The 22,161-nt window shown below is 45.8% G+C and overlaps 1 protein-coding gene across 2 annotated transcripts in view; it reads right to left on the bottom strand.

The window, feature by feature from the left end:
• Positions 1 to 22,161, bottom strand: part of CARMIL1 (capping protein regulator and myosin 1 linker 1) — a 343,844-nt gene that overhangs the window by 207,337 nt on the left and 114,346 nt on the right. For both annotated transcript variants that reach the window (XM_049764942.1, XM_049764943.1), the window contains exons 3-4: positions 8,736 to 8,786; positions 5,132 to 5,191 (exon numbers count right to left, since the gene is read on the bottom strand). In XM_049764942.1, the coding sequence (XP_049620899.1) occupies positions 5,132 to 5,191; positions 8,736 to 8,786 (111 nt within the window). The remainder of the gene's footprint in view (positions 1 to 5,131; positions 5,192 to 8,735; positions 8,787 to 22,161) is intronic.

Below are 22,161 nucleotides of genomic sequence, written 5' to 3'. Positions count from 1 at the left end.
TGGCTTGCATGTAGCCAACCCTAATTCTATCTCTGGTACCATATATGATGCCCCAAGTCTTACTAGGAGTAAGCCCTCAACTCCAAATGTGAGGAGAGACAGACAAACAGATAGACAGAGACATCTGAGTAATTTTCAATCTTGAGAACAGCAGTATCAAATGGTGCATTTGAGAAATACACAAATCTCACCTCCCAAACCTACCAAATTGAAACTGTCTGGTTGGGGCAGGGATGGAAGGAGAGTGGGAGTTATATGACAAGGAACAGAGCATTGCTGATATCAGTGCACTTTTAAAGAGTGTTCTAGACTACCCCCAAACTTCTCATTTTGAATTCCCTTGCTGGGGTCACAGCACCCGCAATGTGCCTTTGTACAAACACAGCCCCTGCTCCACATTCATTTCATCTGCAGGGTCCGACCCACAGGCCAAGGGCAAAGTGACTGATATGCAGATCCCACTCTGGGTCTGACAGAGACCGAGCAGGGCCATGGGACCATAATGGGCTTAGCCCAGCTCCTGAGAATGCAAGACACGAGAAGGACCAGAAAACCAAAGTGTCGCCAGACCAATTCTAGCAGTCACAAAGACAAATTAGTCTTGCTGTGTCAACAGCCTTTCGCCTCGTCAAATACTCAGTCCTGGCATATTTTTAATATGAGTTGGCATCCCCTGTCCAGTAGCTGCCTTCTGCTTCCATCCCAACCCGCAACCATAAACACAAACATGCCCAAACTGAGACCATCGAGAATGTTCTGGCGACAGTGTCGGGCATTATCAGTCACTCCTGCATATGTCTGCCCATTTGGGCAAACATATGGAACTATGATTTTTCTTCCAAACTCCAGTTTCAGGAGAATAATAAACACATAGGATCAAACATTACACTAAGATGAATCCTGGAAGCGTTCCAAGGATGTGTGTACAATCTCGAGGAGCATAAAAATGACAATTTTGACAATTTTCTTGAGAAATATTATCAACAAACCACACACATAACACACATGTGCGTGTAAAAGCAAACACACGTTCTCTTTCATGGTTTTGAAGAAGCTACAGTCAACAGAAGAAGAAAGGAAATACCAGTAAAAAGCAGAGTACGAATTACCAATGGAGAAAATCAAGACAAAGCCATCAACACACAAAACCAAATATGAACAATAAAATCCATAAAACCAAAAATGAAGGCTGATTGAGAAGATCAATGACAGGACAAACTTCTAAGCAAAGGAATAAAAAAGAAGATAATCACTCTCAGGATCAAAATTCTACTGCAATTTAAAGAATTATAAGCAGCCATTATAAACAATATTATATCATGAATTCTAGGACTGGAAATTAAACAAAATACATTTTCTTTCCTTTTCCTTTCTTTTCTTTTCTTTTCTTTTCTTCTAAATACAGATTCACTCCAAAAGAAACACTGAGTGAATCTATATGTCATAGAAACAATTAGAGTTTAAAAATCTTTCAAAGGACACACTTCAGATGCACATACGTTCACTGGTGAATTCAGAAAAATCAATATGCAAACTTTTCTAAAAAAATAGAGGGCCTCCTTAACAACAAAAAAGATTGAAGAAAAAAACCCAAATAGCTAGAGGTCAGAGTGATAGTTGAAAAGGCCACTTTTTAAATTTTTATTGGACCCACACCAGAGGTACTGAGTGTTTTCTCTTGGCTCTCATTCAGGAATTACTTGTGACAAAACTCAAAGGACCATATGGGGTGCCGGGAATCAAGCCCGGGTCAGCAATGTGTGAGACAAGTGCTCTGCTCCTCTTCTATGACTCCAATAAGTAAAATTTCTTACTCAAAAACAACAAAATTAGGGCCAGAGAGATAGCATGGAGGTAGGACATTTACCTTGCATGCAGAAGAATGGTGGTTCAAATCCTGGCAACCAATATGATCCCCTGAGCCTAGAGCCAGGAGTAACCCCTGAGCGCTGCTGGGTGTGACTAAAAAAAAAAAAAATCATCTAGTTTGATCTCTCTCTCTGTGTGTCTGTCTGTCTGTCTGTCTGTCTGTCTCTCTCTCTCTCTCTCTCTCTCTCAGAACTCAATTTTGGCTTGGGTGACCATATGGGACGCCAGGGATAGAGCCCAGGTCCGTCCACAGTCGTGTTTCAAACACCCTACCACTGTACTATTGCTCCAGCCCATCACTACATTTCTCAACATCGACAAGGAACAAATAGAAATCAAAACACTGGGGCCCAGAGAGATAGCACAGCGGCGTTTGCCTTGCAAGCAGCTGATCCAGGACCTAAGATGGTTGGCTCGAATCCAGGTGTCCCATATGGTCCCCCGTGCCTGCCAGGAGCTATTTTTGAGCAGACAGCCAGGAGTAACCCCTGAGCACCGCTGGGTGTGGCCCAAAAACCAAAAAAAAAAGAGTCTATATTATAAAAGCATCACTTCTATACAAATTGATTTATAAATTCAATATAACTCTAATCAAACTTTCAACTAATTCTGGGGCTGGAGCGATGGTGCAAGTGGTAGGGCCTAACACAAGCTAACCTAGAATAAACTCCGGTGTCCCATATGGTCCCCCAAGCCAGGAGTGATTTCTGAGCACATAGCCAGGAGTAACCCCTGAGTATCACCAGGTATGGCCCAAAAACAAAACAAAACAAAACAAAAAAAACAACTAATTCTAAAATTCTTATGGCATGATAGAAGCTAGAGAAACTTCAACAACATTGAAAGAGAAAAAGCAGTGTTGATGATGTGATTTCAAGTCTTACAAATAAAGCCAACTTAAAGCTATAGAAATCATGATAGTATGACAGCAGTATGAAGACAAAGACACAAAAGGGACATAGTGCAGAAACAAGCCATTATATACATGAACAAATGATCTTCAACAAAAGTGAAAGCCAGTACAGGGAGGAAACCGTCTCAAACAAATAATACCATAACACATGGCTCTGTTAGGCATGCAAAAAAAGGAAGATAAAGAAAAACGTCATTGTTCTTATGGGTCACATACAGCTATACGTACAAAAACTGCCTCATAGATCACAGAGCAAAGTACATAACCTAAAACATGTAGGAAACATAGAACATCCTGTAAACATGGATTAAGCGGAAGTCCATCCAACAAACAAAATAGCATGAAAACGAAATTATGTGTTCTCTGATAGGCATGATAAAGAATGTAAAATAGGGGCCTGGAGCAATAGTACAGTGGTAGGACTTTTGCCTTGCATGCAGCCAACCTGGGACGATTCCCAGGTTCGATCCCCGGCAACCCATGTGGTCCCTAAGCCAGCCAGAAGTGATTTCTGAATGCAGAGCCAGGAGTAACTCCTGAGCACTGCCAGATATGGGGGGGAGGGGGACGACAAGTGCTGTATGTCCTTCCTAGAATAACCAAGACACATTTGCTTATTCACTTATTTAGGGGAAGAGTGATTTGGGCCACAGCCAGTGGTGTTCAGGAAGGTTTGTTTTGCTTTTGTTTGTTTGTTTTTTGTTTTGTTTTTGGGTCACGCCCAGCAGTGCTCAGGGGTGACTCCTGGCTCAATGTTCAGAAATCGCTCCTGGCAGGTTCCAGGGACCATATGTGATGTCAGGATTCGAACCACCATTTTTCTACATGCAAGACAAATGCCCTACCTCCATGCTATCTCTCCGGCCCCAGGAAGGTTATTTTTTGCTGTATACTCAGGAGTGACTCCTGAGGTACTATGGATGGAAGCAGGGTCTGCTGCATACAAGGCAAAGCACCTTCACTCACCCCTGTGCTCTCTCTGCAGCTCTGAGCTAAACTGAAGGCACCAAACCAGTGTAACAGTGCTGGGGTAGAAGCAGAACTGTCAAATACTACTAGTAACAGCATGAACCAAGACCAGCACTGTGGAACAGTGTGGAGGTCCCGTTCCATGCAGCCCTGTTTACCTACAGGAAACGAAAGCCAGTGTGCAGTCACAGATGTGTACAGAATTGTTCAGAGCAATTTGACTAGGCATAGCCCAAACCTGGAAACAGCCCAAACAGCCACCTCCAGGCTGGATCACCAAACCGTAACAAAGCTAAGTGACAAAAGTTCACCGGTCATAAGGAAGTACACAGTATTGAGACATGGAGCAAAATTAATCAATCTCAAAAGGATCATGTGGAGACTGCAAGGCAGACCCTGGAACACACACATAGGATGACTCTATTTATACAGAACTTTATAACGTGCTAGCCATGCCATAGAAAGAGATGCCTGCTGGGAGCTCTAGATAAGAGTGAGCCTTGGAAATATATATATATATTCCTTGGATGCATAATATAAGAAGCTCTCCATACATGGATTATGCAATGGACTTGTATATATCAGAACTGACCAAACTGGGGACAGGAGCAGTAACACAGCAAAGAGAGCATTTGCCTAACGGGCGTCTGACTGGGGTTAAAGCCTCGGCATCCCATATGGTCCTCCAACCCTGCCAGGAATGATTCCTGAGTACAGAGCCAGGAGTAAACCCTGAGCAACACCAGGTGTGACCCAAAGGGAAAAAAAAAAACAAAAACCTGATCAAACTATACCTTAACTGTGTGTTACTTACAGCTCACTAAGGCTGGCTTTGAAAATGTCTTATTTTAGGCCAGAGTGACAGTCCAGTATGTGGGATACTTGCCTTGCAAAAGGCCAAACAAAGTATCCCATAGGATCCCCCAAATTCCCTCTGAGTGCAGAGCCAGGAGTAAGCCAAGAATATAGCCAGGTACGGTCCAACTTCCCCTTCAAAAGAACATCTTATTAATACCCCCCCAAAAAAGTCTCAAGATCTAAAAGCCCTTCATAGCACTACAGCATGGCTCTAAAATACCAGTGCTAATAATACTTGGAATCATTAAGGAATACTCCTCACTTAATTCTGCAACCAGGTCACAGCTCATTCATCTTTCTAGGAGTAAGTGATGCAAACGACCTCTCCTTATGTAAACCAACTTCTGACCTCAACCAACCCTGTCAGATGAAAACCTTCACAAATCTGCCCGCTGTGTTCTCCTCTATAACTTAGAGAAACTTAGAACAGGCAAACAAAAGTGGGTCTTCATGCTCTGAGAACTTCTAGCAACTCTGGCCTTGCTGTGAGACCAAGACTTGTGGTCTCGGTCATCCACTCACCTGAGTTGGCTTGTGGCAGGTCACGCCATGAATCTCCAAGTAGCTGAAGGTCGACTCGAGCTGCAATGGAGAAAAACGGGGAGAACAAAGACATGGATGAGGCTTTTAAACCAGTCGCTCAAGGTCAAAGCACAGAGAGCCAACCTCACCCTGGACGGTTTCCATCCACTGCTTTTACCTCCTCATGTAGAAAGATTTGGCCTTGATAGGTCAGATTTCAAAAAAAATACAAGGAGGGTTGACAAAAAATACATGGAGGCTTTCAAATTGTCGTCCAGGGACAAACAAAATAGGAAGATGTTGATGTTTGGATTCCAGTTTGTGTTCACTGAGAAATGAATGTGTGAAATAACCATTAACTATACATTTTTCTTTCAAGGTTTTGCTTGAGAAAGTCACACCACAATAAAGACAAGGTTACTTTCCCCTTCCCTGCAAACATTTTCCTCTTTGGGGTACGCTATTATCATATAGATTCACCCTTGCACACACTCTTTCCTGATTTTACTTAAAATGAGAATTTTAAAGTCTCGTTCGGAAAAGTACAATATGGGGCCTGGGGGATAGTATAGGGGTTTCAGCACTGCCCTGGCCTGCAGCTGACCCCAATTGAGCCTCAGAACAGAGCTGGGGTTTGGGGGTGAGGGAAAGAGAGGAGAGAAAGAGAATTTAGCTGAAACAGAGCTTAAGTAAATTATCCATAGTGAAATAAAAAGTTGACCTTCTCTACATGAAAGTAAATGAATTATTTATTTCCTATTTCAATAGCTCATGTCCCCAGGGCCAGGCATGGAGTTCAGTGGTACTTTAGACAGAACATGCTTTGCATGTGAACCCCTTAGCACCTGGCACCTCCAAAAATACTAGACTAATTTCCCACTCCTTTAACATAGTCCCCAATAACCAGAATAATTATAATTATACATGCCCCGTCCTTGCCTGTTATGTAACCAGGTATTTCCTGTTCTTCAAAATATTCTAGTCTCTTTTCCTTCCTTCCTTCCTTCCTTCCTTCCTTCCTTCCTTCCTTCCTTCTTCCCTCCCTCCCTCCCTCCCTCCTTTCCTTCCTTCCTTCTTGTTTTTTTTTTTTGTTGTTGTTTTGGGGTCACAACTGGTGGTACTCAGGGGTTACTCCTGACTCTGTACTCAGAAATTACTCCTGGCAGGCATATGGGATGCCAGGGATAGAACCCAGGTCAGCCACTCCCCACTGTGCTATCACTCTAGTCCCTCTTCTCTAATTTCTGGACAAAAGGCCACAAGTCATTCTTCCTTCTTCAATCTTTTATCCAGTTTCAGTAAAATTGTCACAGTGCATGAGGCCTTGTGGTAGAGTAAACCCAGCCACTCTCAAAGCAGAACACCTGCCCACAGATCATTCTGAAAGAAAGTCTGCCTGGCTCTACTAGGAACATCTCTCCAATAAAAGCCCAAGTCCAAATGCCTGACCCAGGCACATGTGACCCATGACACACATGACACAGACAATGTTACAAGCCTGGATTAAGGCAGGAGAGGGAAAATCAGCCAGCAGGAAGCAGGAAGGTGATCTGGCAGCAAGAACGTACATTCATTTTTCTGCTGCATTCATTCATTCATTCATTCATTCAAGTCAACAGGCTTCTTGGTTATTTACTCACGTCCTAGGAAATCGCTTCTGCCAGTTGTACCATGGTTAATTCATTCCCTTTTATTCTGCCCTTGGGTCTTTTAATGTATCGGCAATTTGGTCTAACACCAATTATACAATAATTGATCTCATTTATTATAGCCTGTAGAAAAACACCTATATTTTTCTATTATTTCAAAAGGGATGAAGACCAACAGTCTTGTTTCTTAAAGAAATATAATCAAAGTCAATAGTTGCTTGCTCAGAAAAAAAAATGGTAGGAGCTGGAGTGACAGTACAGTGGGGAGGGTGTTAGCCTAGCATAGAGTTGACCCAGGTTCGATCCCAGTCATCCCATATAATCCCCTGAACACCACCGGGAGTAATTTCTGTGTGCAGAAACAGGAGTAATAACCTTTGGGCATCATTAGGCATGGTCCAAAAAAACAAAAAGTTAAAATGAGCAAAAATAAATAAATAAATAAAAACTGGCAAGTACCAGAAGTGTCTGCTGACCAGAGAAAGGGGGTGCTTAGTTTCACAATGTGCAAAGGAAGCCTGCAAAGCACTGGACTGCAATCCAAAATCACTTCTCCCAGCTCAGCGGTAACCTATAAGCAGCATTTGCGAAATGGTGGCTCAAGGTTGGATTTAAGAAGAAAGGCTACATGGGGCCGGGCGGTGGCGCTGGAGGTAAGGTGCCTGCCTTGCCTGCGCTAGCCTAGGACGGACCGCGGTTCGATCCCCCGGCGTTCCATATGGTCCCCCAAGAAGCCAGGAGCAACTTCTGAGCGCATAGCCAGGAGTAACCCCTGAGCGTCACAGGGTGTGGCCCAAAAACCAAAAAAAAAAAAAAAAAAAAAAAAAGAAGAAAGGCTACAGAAGATGAGCGAGTAACATTCAACCCAAATGCCATGGCCCAGGACCTGGAAAAATCTCTTCCAAATTCTAGCCCTTGTGTGGGTATGAGCAAATCAGGGCAGTTTGGTTTAGTAGAAGCAGCAAACATGGGAACACAGGAGAGAGTCATCCCAGCACAGGAGAGAATGACCCTTCTCCCAGTGCTTGTGAATCTTTAGACAAGTCAACATTGAGTTTTCCAAACTACCTCTCCTCCTCTCCTTCAGTCTCTCCTTCCCTTTCCTCCAGACCATTCCTCTCTCCCTTCCTTTCCTTTCCTCTTCCTTCCTCTTGTCCCCTTCTGTCAGTGATTGACAGAAGACATGAACCTTAGCTCTATCCTGTTTTCTTACCACATCACCGGTTTCTTATGTTTATTTACTACCAAATCCATCTTATTTACTAAATCAATATACAATAAGTATACTTAACTGCCATCTTTTGGGGGGTGGAGGTGGATCCTAACTTCTTGTTATAGCTAAATCCACAGCCTATAAAACTGGCTCACATCTTTTCGTTGTATAAGCTAGAAGCAATTATTCTACCTAAGTCATGGGTAAGTTGTTCAAATTTTAAACAGGGCCACAAGGTGAAGGTAGTCTGAGGAAAATGATAAACAAAACCCTTCAAAGACTAAAGAGACACCAGGTGAGTTTTGAAGACTGTGTGGGAAGGTCAGACTAGGGCTTTTGGAACATAGCAGTCCTGAAAGTTCTGGGTTATTTCCCTCACATCAGAGTCTTAGAACAATCTGCCAGGATTGGCTCAGAGGAAAGGAGGTCAGAGTTTGGAGACAGCAGAAACCATGGTTCAGCAGAGACAAAAATAAATTTCTGAATCAATAAATTCAATCCATTCAATAAATTGAACCCATGACTCTGAGATATGAAAAAGCAACTTCTCCCTTTATAGTTTCCTGGATGCCTGTGAGCAACCCAAAAGGAAAAGAAAAAAAAAAAGAAAAAAAAAAAAGACCAAATCCCCATGTTTGAGCAGTCTCAAGAGTGAGGAGAAAAGCATGTGTGGACGGACAGACAGACAGACAGACAGACAGACAGACAGACAGACAGACAGACAGACAGGATTCTCTCTTACCTTGGTGGGAATTCGAGCTGTCAAAAGGAAGGCCCGGCATGATGTAAGCACCTGTAAGACACAAGAAGTGAGAGTCAGGGAAAGTATCAAAAAAAAAAAAAAAAAAAAGGCTTTAATATTGTTTTCTATTTTTTTAAGTTTATCCTTGGGCACCACACTTGGGAGTGCTCCAGAGGCCATATCTGATGTCGCTGAATGCAAAAGAAAGTTTTGTGGGATGAACAAGGCAAGTGTCTTATGCCCTGGACCATCTCTCTGGCCCTGGACTTTAAAGTTACTGAAGGTTCAAGACACACTTGATCTCAGAGAGCAAAAATAAGTGAACTAGAGAATGTGCTGGAATCCTCCTATGAAGAAGAGTCCCAGAACCAAATGGCCTGTCATTTCTCAAGATGAGCTGCTAATCAGGATCAAGAGATTATGACAAACGGGACTAGTTTCTGTGATGAGAAAAATCTAGGTATCAGGACAGAGAGAGGGAACAGAGGATAAGGCGCCCGCCCTGCACACAGTCAACCCAGCACTATATATACAGTCTCTGAGCACCACTTGGAGTAACATTTGAGCACAAAACCAAGAGCCACCCCTGAGTACCCCTAGATATGGCCCCCAAAATAGAAAAATAAAATAAAATACAGATATTTGACATATGTGTGATAAGGGTCACCAGATCAACGGCAAACAGCAAACTCAAAGACTCATTCAGGTGTTCCAGCTGCCATGTGGCCCATATGTGTCCCTGTGTTTTCTACTCTCTGGGCACCAGCCAGTGACATTTTTACAACACAGAGCCAAGCAGGCGAGATGCATCAACTTGGCTTCACAGCTTCTCAGGCCTAGAGAGAGCAGTAAAGGACACTTCCCCCAAGACTCAGGTTCCATATGCCTTCACGCCTCCACGGTGGGGGCCTGTGAACCGAAAGGGGATCAAGTCACAGCACCCCATGTCTGAACTTGCCCATCTGCAAACTAGGGAGGGTTGGTACTCAGAATAAAGACATGAAATTTGCTGTGATAATTTAAAAAAAAAATTCCAGTGGCTGGAGAGGTAGCACAGCAGTAGGGCAAATGCCTTGCATGCGACCATCCCAGGAGACTGTGGTTGGAATCCTGGCATCCCATATGTTCCCCCAAGGCTGCCAGGGGTGCTTTCTAAGCACAGAACCAGGAGGAACCCCTGATTGCCGCCAGGTGTGATTCCCCAAAATAAACAAACAAACAAAAAGATTTCATGAGGCTGGAGCAATAACACATAGGGAAGGCATTTGCCTTGTATGCAGCTGACCTGGGTTCGATCCCCAGCATCCCATAGGTCTCCTAGAACTTGCCAGGAATAATTCCTGAGCACCACCAGGCGTGGCCCAAAAACAAAACAAAAAAAGACTTGGTTTGCACACAACCTTCACAAGTCATCCATGATATATGAATATACCCCGAGTCAGCCCAGTTTGAAGCCCACTCAGCCACATACAGAGGGTGCACAGGTGGGGCCCCTGTGGTCTGCTCCCAGGCCGCTCTCTGGCTCCCAATCCCCAAAAAAGAAATGGGAGATCTCAGAGACTCTTCTTGGAAGAGGTGAATCTGCTGAGTGGAATCTTTCAGAGAGAGAAGGGAAGGGAGATAGCGAGCACCGGAAAGAGAGTTGGGGAGGTGGGAGGGAGGCAAACCCGTGATAGCAGTTCCCCCACATACTGGTCGAAGCTCACTCTATGCCATTTTTTAACTCACAAATGTCTAACCAAGGGCCGGAGAGATAGCATGGAGGTAAGGTGTTTACCTTTCATGCAGAAGGTCATCGGTTCGAATCCCGGCATTCCATATGGTCCCCTGTGCATGCCAGGAGCAATTTCTGAGCACGGAGCCAGGAAAAACCCCTGAGCACTGCCGGGTGTGACCCAAAAACCACACACACACACACACACACACACACACACACACACACACACACACACACACACACACACACACACACAAAATGTCTAACCAAGACAGATCTTCAAGAGCTTCTTGGTCTCCATGCAATGAAATGGAGAAACTGAGGCACAGGGCACACCCCCAAGAGGGAGGAAATCCCTAGAGATCTCCTTCACCTGGATCCTTTGAGGGGCCACTAGTTATTTTAGCTTTGACATGCTCTTTGGTGGGTATTAGATTACTTTTTGGAGTTTGAAACGCTTAAGATTTCTTTGTCTATATAAATTATTAGTGCTCGCTGTTTTATCATTCTCTGTGTATAAAGTGACTCTAGGAAAGTTCTACATTCAGAGAGGGAGAGAAACCCATATTCACATCTGGTATCTTTTCTTTTTTTTTTTTTTTTTTTTTTGGTTTTTGGGCCACACCCGGTAACGCTCAGGGGTTACTCCTGGCTATGCGCTCAGAAGTTGCTCCTGGCTTGGGGGACCATATGGGACACCGGGGGATCGAACCATGGTCCGTCCTAGGCTAGCGCAGGCAAGGCAGGCACCTTACCTTTAGCGCCACCGCCCGGCCCCCTGGTATCTTTTCTGTTAAAAAAATTTTATTACACTTCAGATTGTATTATCTGTGTGATGATATGAGTGGCAAAGTCTATGATTAAAAACGCTTAATATTTCTTTGACTACATAAATTATTAGTACTCACTGTTTTATCATTCTCTGTGAATAAAGTGACTCTAGAAAAGTTATACATCAGAGAGGGAGAGAAACCCATATTCATATCTGGTATCATTCCTGTTAATTTTTTTTATTATATTTCAGTTATATTACCTGTGTGGTGACATGAGTGGCAAAGTCTATGCAGTTAATGTGCAAAGTGACCGCACCCCCAAACACCAAAGTGCCCCAGATTCTGAGACTCGAGGTGATATGCTCCAAGAACCATCTAATAAGTTATTTCTTTCTTTGGAGGGGAGAGGGAATTGGGTCACACCTGGCGGCGCTCAGGGGTTACTCCTGGCTCTGTGCTCAGTAATCACTCCTGGCAGGCTCGGGGGACTATGTGGGATGCCAGAGATTGAACTTGGGTCTGTCCCAGGTTGGCTGCATGTAGGCAAATTCCTTACCACTGTCTATCACTCCAGCTCCATAAGTTATTTCTAAATATACAGACAGTTCCTTCCACTGGAAACCAATTCTTTTGCATACTAAATGAGCCTCTCTCTTTTTTTTTTTTTTTTTTTTTTTTTGGTTTTTGGGCCACACCCGGCTGTGCTCAGGGGTTCCTCCTGGCTGTCTGCTCAGAAATAGCTCCTGGCAGGCACGGGGGACCATATGGGACACCAGGATTCGAACCAACCACCTTTGGTTCCTGGATCAGCTGCTTGCAAGGCAAACACCATTGTGCTATCTTTCCGGGCCCGAGCCTCTCTTTTAACCAAGGTCTTTGGACTCTGGAATAAGCAATAAGTAGAAGAGAGCCAGGACCAAGAGACGGTACAAGAGGAGCTGTTTGCTTTGCTGCCGCTGCTCTGGGGCTCAATCTCAGCCCCCTGAAGTCCTCCAGAAGTGAGAGCATTGAGCAGAGTGTGAGAAGTAAGCCCTGAGCACTGCTGGGTCTGCTCACCCAAACCTCCCAAATAAAAAAAACTAAGAAATAAAGAAAAGAGTGAGAAGAGGAAGAGATGGGAGCTTCTAGAGACACAGCCAGAAGCTCATTCCCAACATGAGAGTTTCAGAACATGGCAGAGAGCAGGCACCCAGGGGCAGGGCTCATCTGAGAGAGAGGTGTCCTATGTGCCCTTTGTCATTAGACAAGGTGCCACCCCGGGGAATGAGCCATAAACACGGTGAATCCTCACAACTACCCAACTTGACTCTTCCCATTCTGCAGCTGGGACTGAATCTCCTTGGAGCCCCGCTCAAGGTCCTACAACAGTCCCATCTGGGCCTGGTCTACTAAGGCCCCAATGTAGGGATTTCAGGAGACTGAACAGACATTCCAACCACTCCATCCTCATGGACTCTAGCCCTGGGCTGTTGGTTAGGGTTGGGGTAGAACGGGAGGTGCAGGGATCAGAGGAACCCAGAAATACATGATCCCTAACATCTTGTAAGTCCCCCAAACACCACCACTAGTGTCCCCAATCACAGAGTCATGAGTAAGCCTTGAGTACCACAGGGTGTGGCCCAAAACCAACAACAAATTTAGACAATTGAAGGGAGAAAAAAAAAAAAGGAGCTCGCCTCTTAGCTCAGTGGCAGAGCGCCTGCCTTGAGGTCCGGAGTTTGATCCCAGATCCTGCCTGCATGTACTGAGCAGATCAATCACATCCCTTCTGCTCCCAGTATCACAACAAAAGGGGCAACTTCTGGCCCACCACAGCCAAGTATGGATGAGGACCCCAACTATCGCACAATACTAGGGAGAGTAACACAGGATGATGGAGGCAGAAAGTTACAGTACCAGGGGTTAGACTCATGGTCTCACGTGAGATTGCTGTGGCTTTTCTTTTTTTTTTTTTTTGGTTTTTGGTTTTTGGGCCACACCCGGTGACGCTCAGGGGTTACTCCTGGCTATGCGCTCAGAAGTCGCTCCTGGCTTGGGGGACCATATGGGACGCCGGGGGATCGAACAGCGGTCCGTCCGAGGCTAGCGCAGTCAAGGCAGGCACCTTACCTTTAGCGCCACCGCCCGGCCCCTGCTGTGGCTTTTCAAGCCACTTCTCTCCACAACTTTCACAAAGCAACAATAAATGTCCATTATCTGGCAGCATCCATAGGTTTGCGCCCCCCACCCCCGTCTTTCTAAGATTTAAAGTCTACAAGCCCCCTGTAACAGCTGCACCCTAAGAAGCACCAGCCAGAACAGGCTTAATAGCTAGCATTTGCGCACAGTGGAGCCCCGCAGTTTTTCTCATACAGAGAAACTTTTCCTCTCACACTTCACTCATGTTTAAGCAGAATTTATGAGCAGGACTTAGAAGCTATAGTCATCTTCCCAGATGAAGAAACCAGGACCTTTTTGTGTTTTGTTGTTTTGAACCACACCTGGTGGCACTCAGGGGTTACTCCTGGCTCTGCACTTCAGAAATCCTCCTGGCAGGCTCAGGGGACCATATGGGATGCCAGGGATCAAACCCAGGTCGGCCTCGTGCAAGGCAAATGCCCTACCCATTTTGTTATAGCTCCAGCCTCAGAAACCAGAATCTTTCATTCTTTTCTGAAAGTAATAAAAAGGATCAATGCCAAAAGTCCCAGATGGAGACATGTCTATCACCTCTGCAGAATGGCTGGAACTCTTCAGCTGAGAGAGAACATTCCTTTCTGGGAGAAATGGCCTGTAACACTGAGCCCTTGTGCAAGCGCAGCAGTAACCCCAGCCCTAACCCTGCCCAGCCAGCTGTCTTAATGGTGGCAACATATGAGCTTTATCTCCTTCAAAGCCAACAGCAGCCTCTGTGGCAATCACTCGCCTGACTCCCACTTTAAGAAGAAAAAAACAAAAACAAAAACCAGGGGCCAGAGAGATAGCACAGTGGTAAGGCATTTGCCTTGCATGCAGCTGACCTGGGAGGGACCCAGTTTGATTCCTGGCATTTCATATGGGCCCCCAGCCTACCAGGGGTGATTTCTGAGTGCAGAGCCAGGAGTGACCTCTGAGCACCTCTGAGTGTGGCCCAAAACCAATAAATAAATAAATAAATAAATAAATAAATAAATAAATAAATAAATAAATAAATAAATAAATAAATAAATAAATAAAGTTTAAAAAAAGATGAAGAAACGAAAGCACAGACGGATTATGAATCTTGCTCAAGAACTGTGACAGCAGAGAGTAGTGCTGGGACTGGAATCTGCTGGGCTGGCTCTAGGGATAGTGCTCTGAACCCTTCTTGCTCTCCAACCTCACCTTCCCTGGAGGTAGCTCCCTTCAAAGGGAGATAAATTACAGAGCTTCAAAACCGGAAGGCAGATGCAAGATAAGAAAGCACCTTGAGTAATGTGAGGGATGCTGATGGTGTGTTTGTGTTTGTGTCTTTGCTCTGTGCCTTCTTCAACTGTGGGTCTCCCAGTCCGGCCCTGTTCTCTCCCTTTCCTTCACCTGTCCCTCTGCTACTGTGTCCACACTGGTGCCATCTCAGCACCTCAATCTGTACCTCCACACTGACTCCCATCACTAGTAATCTCAAGTCTTAGTTCTGCCTGGGCCACCCAGCTGAAAAGAAATAATTCTGGAAGCTTCTTTCACTGGCAATGAAGCCACACAAGAACTCAAGCAAAGAACAAACTCAAAGTGATCAGAGTCCCTATAACATGATCCTACTGCAAGCACATGGATCATTAGATGGTAGGTCCCCTCCATGAATGCTCCTCATTGAGTGCTAGAAACCCATCCCCAACCCTGACATTATGACTGCTTTTCACAGCCCTTCACCAGGTCAAAAAGAGGAATGTCTCCAAAAGAAAACCATCTCTCGCCTGTCCTCTTGGGAACAATCCCCATGATGGGGCAATTCTAGGGGACACTATTTCTTCAGGTACTAATTGGATCAGTACAGTTTTTTCCTTTTTTTTTTTTTTTTTGTTTTTGTTTTGTTTTTGGGTCACACCCATCAGTGGTCAGGGGTTAGTCCTATTTCTGCACTCAGGGATCACTCCTAAGGGGGTTTAGTGGACCCAATGGGATACCAGGGATGGAACCTGGGTTGGCCACATGCAAGGCAATTGCCCTCCCTGCTGTACTTGTACTGTTGCTCTGGCCCCTCCTTTGATTTTTTGGTCGCTTCTTTCTCTGGGAGATTGAGGAGACACCCCAGCACTTACATCTGGCTCTGTGCTTCAGACTTGTGCTTGGGGAATTGTGCACAGTAATGAGGCTCAAACTAGGGTCAGCTACATGCAAAGTAAACTCCTTACCCTTGTCCTATTCATCACTCTGGCCCTAATACATTACTTTAAAAGAAAGGGGACCCTCCTCTCAGAGGACCTGCTCCCCAAGATGTGGACTCATCTCCTGTGAATAAATGCTTTCCCCTTTCACCCTACAAGAAAAGTTCTAAGTCTGTATCCCCAAAACCAACTCAGTTCTTTCCACATTAGCTAAAGGCAGTTTAGCACGCAGGGTCTGTCAGAATTGGAGTCCGCAGCAGCATGATCTGCAGGAGAGAAGGTGCTAGGTGGTCAGTGCCCTAAATGGTGGTTAGCCAGGGTCTTCAGAGAGGATAAAAGGCGGGGGTTTGGGGTGCTTCAAGATGGCCCATAGGGCCAGAGAGATAGCCTGGAGGTAAGGCGTCTGCCTTCCAAGCAGAAGGAAGGTGTTTCAAATCCCGGCATTCCATATGATCCCCCCGAGCCTGCCAGGGGCGATTTCTGAGCGTAGAGCCAGGAGGAACCCCTGAGCACTGCCAGGTGTGACCCAAAAACAAAAACAAAAACAAAAACAAAAGGCCCAGACCCAGACTGTCCCCATGAGCACAATTACTGCACTATCTTGAAGCAAGTGTGTAAATCTGCAATGAAGAAGCCTTGTGCTCTGGAGCAAAAACTGAGTCACTAAATGGAGCTATGTTCCCTGCTGGAGTGTCTCTGTGACTCAGTTTCCTCCAGGTTCTGTTTGAACTGCCAAGGCAGTCTCTCAGTATACTTGGGTTGTAGCAGATGAGGGAGTCCCTGCTGGGACCAGTCCATTCTCTTGCCCACAGGAAGATCCTTTTTCCACTTCTCCAGGAAATTTACAGTTTTAGCTCTAAGACACCCAAGTCCCCAAGACCAGAACCATCGCCCCCAACCTTCCTGAGCAGTGGAACCCTCAAGACAGACTCAAGTTCTGGCTTTGCACTCCCCTGCTGTCCGACTAAACTGACTGTGACTGGTCATAGCAAAAGAATCTTTTTTTTTTTTCCTGCAGGATTAACACTGCTGTTCTAAAAGAAACAACCAGGGCCCAGTGAGATAGCACAGCAATAAGGCGTTTGCCTGGCACGCGGCTGACCCACGATGGACGTGGGTTCAATCCCCAGTATCCCATTGGTCTCTCAATCGAGGAGCGATTTCTGAGCACAGAGCCAGGAGTAACCACTGAGCACCACCGGGTGTGGCCCAAAAACAAAACCAAAAAAAAATAATTACTTTAAATAAATAAATCAGTAAAAGGGAAATCCAAACGCAGCCAAAGTCTTAGTCAGGACTTGGAAGGTCTGAGACACAGACTGGCTCTTTCTTTAGCGTGTCCTAATTGATGTAGCCCACAACATTGCATCAGATGTGCAAAATAAAATTAAGACCCAAAACAAGCAATTACAAAATCCAGGCAGAGTCTTACAACCTCCTAGGTGGACATTCTCTGATGTTGACTTAGAAGGAAAAGAATTTTCTGACAAAGTTAAAAAAAAAAAGTGGGGATGGGTGGGTGGAGTGTTGTATCAGAGGGAAGGGTCTGTCTCTCTGTGCTTAGCCAAGAAAAGTAAATCACCCAATCTAACTTCCCTCCAGCTTGTCCAGAAAAGCCCCTTCTTCTTCCAGGGTCTTAGCATGCGAACCACATTCTCTACCTAGGTCATGAATTTCCTCTCCCTTTCATTGAAAAGCAAGCAGCAGCCAGGCTCCCTCGGAGGCTTCTGGGAAGTTTCAACTGAAGATTTCACTTGGAAATATTTATCATGAAAATCCTCCGTGCTGCTTAACAGAACAGTCTCAATTTCCACCTGGAAATGAGAGCTAATGAGGTCAGTGCCCAAATCCTCCCCTTGCACACTTCTTAGAATCTGAAATGAATGCCTGTTTCCCCATCCTAACTCCACTACCTATGACCTACAACTGCTCAAACCTTCCACAAATGTGTGTGACTAAGTCCATATTCTCCCAGGCACTGTTCCAGGGGTTCCCCGTTGCTTACCATCGAGCAAATGTTCAACAGATGATCTTAGCCCCAAGAGTGCTCTAATTTGCAAACTAAATGATGAGTGCCACTTAGGACTGACCCCTCTTTTCCAAAGTCCCAGCCAAGTACATCATGGAAAAGACTCGGAGAACAAATTCAACATGGAGAAAGGCAGGTAGCAGGACTGTAATGAACAAGAGGCTTCTGAATGACAGATGTGTATAAGGTTACCCCAAAGTTGAGAAGTAAACCTCTCTCCTTGCTCTGCACCTCACCAAAGCCCACCAGACACGACCCTGCCAGCCACCATCACCAACACAAAAGGTTGCACCCAAAAAAGACTCAAAGGCAGAATTTTTATGCAGCTGTTGGCCCCGACCCAAAGAAACCTGCACTACCACAATCCTTGCATCCTCAACTTCTCCTTGAGTTAAGGGCCCTTCTGGATGAGGCCAGATGGTGGTCAGATCTTGGTCTGGACACAGCCTGTGAGTCAAATCCAGCCCCAACTATTTTTGTGAAACTTCCTGAGGACTCAGTTTTATTCATGTGTCACCAAGTGGAAAGGAGCCAATGGAGGTGTTTCTGGGTGCTTTCAAGCCTAACGTCTTTTTTTTTGGGGGGGGGGGGGTTGCTGAGGTGGAATGTGGGGAATTCCTGAATGATGTGCAGAAGCTGGGAGGAGTTTCCCAGCCTGGCCAGTGATGAGCCAAAGATGCGATGATGCTTCAGGTCATGCTGGCAATGCTCAGGGACTCAGGGACACACTCAACAGTGCTCAAGGATTCAGAGACACATTCAGCAGTGCTCGGGGACCTATGGAGATGCCCAGCAGTGCTTGGGCCTCCAGAGCTGTGCCAGGAGATGACATGGGTTGCATTCATGGGATCAAACTTGTGTTAGTTCTATGCCAAGACATGGTCCTTAACCCTCTTTTGTATCTTTGCCACTCTCCCCCACAATGCCTAGCTTCTGAAACCAGGAGTTGAGACTCCAAATGGGGTTGCATAATCAAATGTGGGAGCTAAAAAAAAAAGGGGGGGGGGGACTGAGCACAGGAATTAAGGCATTTGCTTCATGTGCATCCATTCCTGGTTTGATCCCTGAGGGCAGAGCCAAGAGTAAGCCCTGGGCATCACATCACTAAGTGTGGCAGAAACAAACAAACAAAAAAAGCCAGTGTTTTGATGTTTAGACCAGTTTTAGATACCTGGGGTCACAAAAGAATTTCTCAGGCACAGGGATGGAGAGATAGCTCAGCGGTAGTGTGTTAGCCTTGCACGCAGCCAATCCAGGACAGGCAGTGGATCGAATCCGGGCATCTCATATGGTCCCCCGTGCATGCCAGGAGCGACTTCTGAGCACAAAGCCAGGAGTAACCCCTGAGTGCCGCTGGGTGTGACCCCAAAACAAAAAAGAAAATAGAAAAAAAAAAAGAATTTCTCAGGCACTAAAGGAACCCTAACATTTAGGAAACCCTGGTTTGAAGCAATGGTTTACAATCATCCCACTCCTGCGGATTAGAAGCACTCCAGGGAGAGACCATTAAAAAACACCCTCAGTTAAGATGAAGCATTTCTGCAGGGCAGAGCTGGTCAGGGCGGGTGGCTGAAAATCACAGGCTTAAAGGGCAAAATCTCGGGCTAGGCTGCCTGGGTTTCCAGCCAAGACTCACTACTTGATGGCCTATGGGACTTGGAGCAAACTCCTTAATCTTCCCCGTGACTCTGTTTCCTCTCCCATAAAATGGGAGGTGGGTGATAATCTTAGGTACCTCAAGGAATCATAGGCTCAATGAATCAGTTAATGTAAGGAGCTTAAAAGAGACAGGCACGTGGGGTAAATTTCTTTACAGAGGTAAAGAAATGCCCAGGAGAGTCTTAAAGTGGATTTAGCCTGCTTTGAACCTCCAGCTAGCCCTGTGACCTAAATGAAGAATTTTCTATCCAGCTCCATGAATATATCTTTGCCCAACCTTAAAATAAAGGGAGGATGGGCTGGATAGATAGCAGGGAGGTAGTGTGTTTGCCTTGCATGCAGAATGACGGTGGTTCGAATCCTGGTATCCCATATGATCCCCTGAGCCTGCCAGTAGTGATTTCTGAGCATAGAGCCAGGAGTAACCCTTGAGTGCCACCAGGTATGACTCAAAAACCAAAAACCAAAAATAAATAAATAAATAAACAAATAAAGGGAGGATGTCATAATAGATGAGTGGATAAAGAGCTGAGGGCTGGGTGTACAATGCACTACTGAACGTCTGTATGAGAGGCGTTGAAAGGCAGAGCAGGTGACTTAGTTATTTGGGGAAGGGGGGCACCTGGAGATACTCAGGGGTTACTCCTGACTCTACACCTAGGAGCCTGGTGGTACCATACGGGATGTGGGGATCAAACCGGGGACAGACATGTAGAAGGCAAGCATCTTAGATTATCTCTCCAGCCCAAACAGATTACTTTAAAGCTCCAAGCTCCACTGGGGAAGTGGCTACCAAAGTTTCTCCAGAATGTTCCAGGCCCCCCAAAGTCAACCCTGAGCACTGCTGGATGAAACTCTGGTGGCCCCAAGCACCAACAACACTTTATACTAGCGTGGGTATAACCAGGAGTGACTCATGGTTTAAGCAGCAACCAACCAACTAATCATTCCATCTCAAGCCCCCAGAATCCTCACAATCCTAAAGCTAATATCCTCACTGTGAAGAATCGGGGGCCTATACAAGTGAAGCACCCCAAAAGTAGAAAACCCGCCTTTACAACTGGCCTCAGATTGCAGAGCAGCTTTGTAGGTGCCAATGTGCAGCGGGAGACCAGCCTCTCAATACAGCCTCCTGGATTTACATTTGATCACGATGCAGCCTCAGGCATGGTCTGAGATGATGCCTAGGGGAGATCTAGGGGAGCCCCATAGTTATTTCCATTTCTGTGTTGTCATGAGAAAATGCACCCTACATGGAGGAAGAAGAGGTCAGTCCGAACTCACTTGCCAACTCCTGTTTGGCGATTACAAAGTCTTGCTGTACCTGGGTTTTCTTGCCTGACCCACCATCCCAGGCAAGCAGAAGAATAACAGGTGCATAGGATCACATATGCACAGGATCAGATATATGCCAGATCATACATGCATAGGGTCACATGTGCATATAATCCTTGTGTGAGCACATGTGAATTGGATCATGCGTGTACATGATCGCATTGCACTATCACAAATGCACATTACCATATATATGCACGGGGTCCATGCCTGTACACTGCCATGCACCCCAACACTCTGGTTGGGGTGGTCTTCTCACTGCCCATCTGCTGCCACTGAGTTGTACCAAGAGCCGCACAATCCACTACTGAAAACTGCTATATAGAGATTCTAACCAGGACAGAAAGCTCTGATTATGACCTTCCACTTCTCCTTGAAGAGCAGCCAAGGACCAGAGAGGCTGGAGTCACTTGGGCCCAGATAGAAAGACAGAACCCCAGTTCACCCAGACCTGCAGCACCAGATTCCAGCAGATTCCACCAGAGGAGAAGTTCTTGCCCAGCTGACTTATAAAAGTCGAAGTGAGTTGTCAAAAGCAACCGATTTCTGATACTTTGCTTCCAGGAAAAAAAATTAGAAAAGAAGAAGGATGTGTCAGTGATGTTGCAGGCAGCAGGAATGGAACAAAACAGCCTCCCTCCTCCAGCTTTAATAAACAGATTCCAGGAGCCAAAGTGGCATAGCGGGGATGGGATCTGCTTTATACATGACCGACCCGGGTTCGATCCCCTACATCCCATATGGTCCTCCAAGCACTGCCAGGAGTGATCCCTGAGTACCAATCCAGGAGTAGCCCCCTGAACACTGCTGGGTGCAAAAATCCCAGCCCCCTACCCCTGAGTTCAAATTGGAGTACCTTTTCTACTTCAAATTCCCAAAGGGGGCTGAGGAGGAGGGTCTCATGTTGTATAGTTTCACTCAGCAGATCTGAAGGCATCTGCTCTGGCCCAGCAAGTATTGGGTGCTTGGAGGCAGAGAGATAAGACCCCCTTGAAGCTGGGGGTGCTGGTAGATAATGGACATATTCACAGGATAGACAAGGACTCAAGAGACCAGGGTAAGACCTTGCATTCCACTTACCCTGGTTCAGATCCTCAGCACCATGTACCGTTCCTTGAACACCACTAGGAATTAATCCTGAACAGACAGAACCAATCCCAGAGATCCTGTTTATTTGGGGCCAAGAGGGCTGAGGAAGGGGTGTTCAACTTCTTTTTTTTTTTTTTTTTTTGGACCACACCTGGTGATGCTCAGGGGTTACTCCTGGCTGTTTGCTCAGAAATAGCTCCTGGCAGGCACGGGGGACCATATGGGACACCGGGATTTGAACCAACCACCTTAGGTCCTGGATTGGCTGCTTGCAAGGCAAACACCGCTGTGCTATCTCTCCGGGGCCCGGTGTTCAACTTCTTTTTTTTTTTTTTTTTTTTTTTTTTTTTTTTTTGGTTTTTGGGTCACACCTGGCAGTGCTCAGGGGTTATTCCTGGCTCCAGGCTCAGAAATTGCTCCTGGCAGGCACAGGGGACCATATGGGGCGCCGGGATTCGAACCGATGACCTCCTGCATGAAAGGCAAACGCCTTACCTCCATG

Source organism: Suncus etruscus, chromosome 18, assembly GCF_024139225.1.
Source record: "Suncus etruscus isolate mSunEtr1 chromosome 18, mSunEtr1.pri.cur, whole genome shotgun sequence".
NCBI classification, from domain to species: Eukaryota; Metazoa; Chordata; class Mammalia; order Eulipotyphla; family Soricidae; genus Suncus; species Suncus etruscus.
The sequence above is the reverse complement of the archived record's forward strand: the minus strand, read 5'-3'. Positions and strand labels throughout refer to the sequence as shown.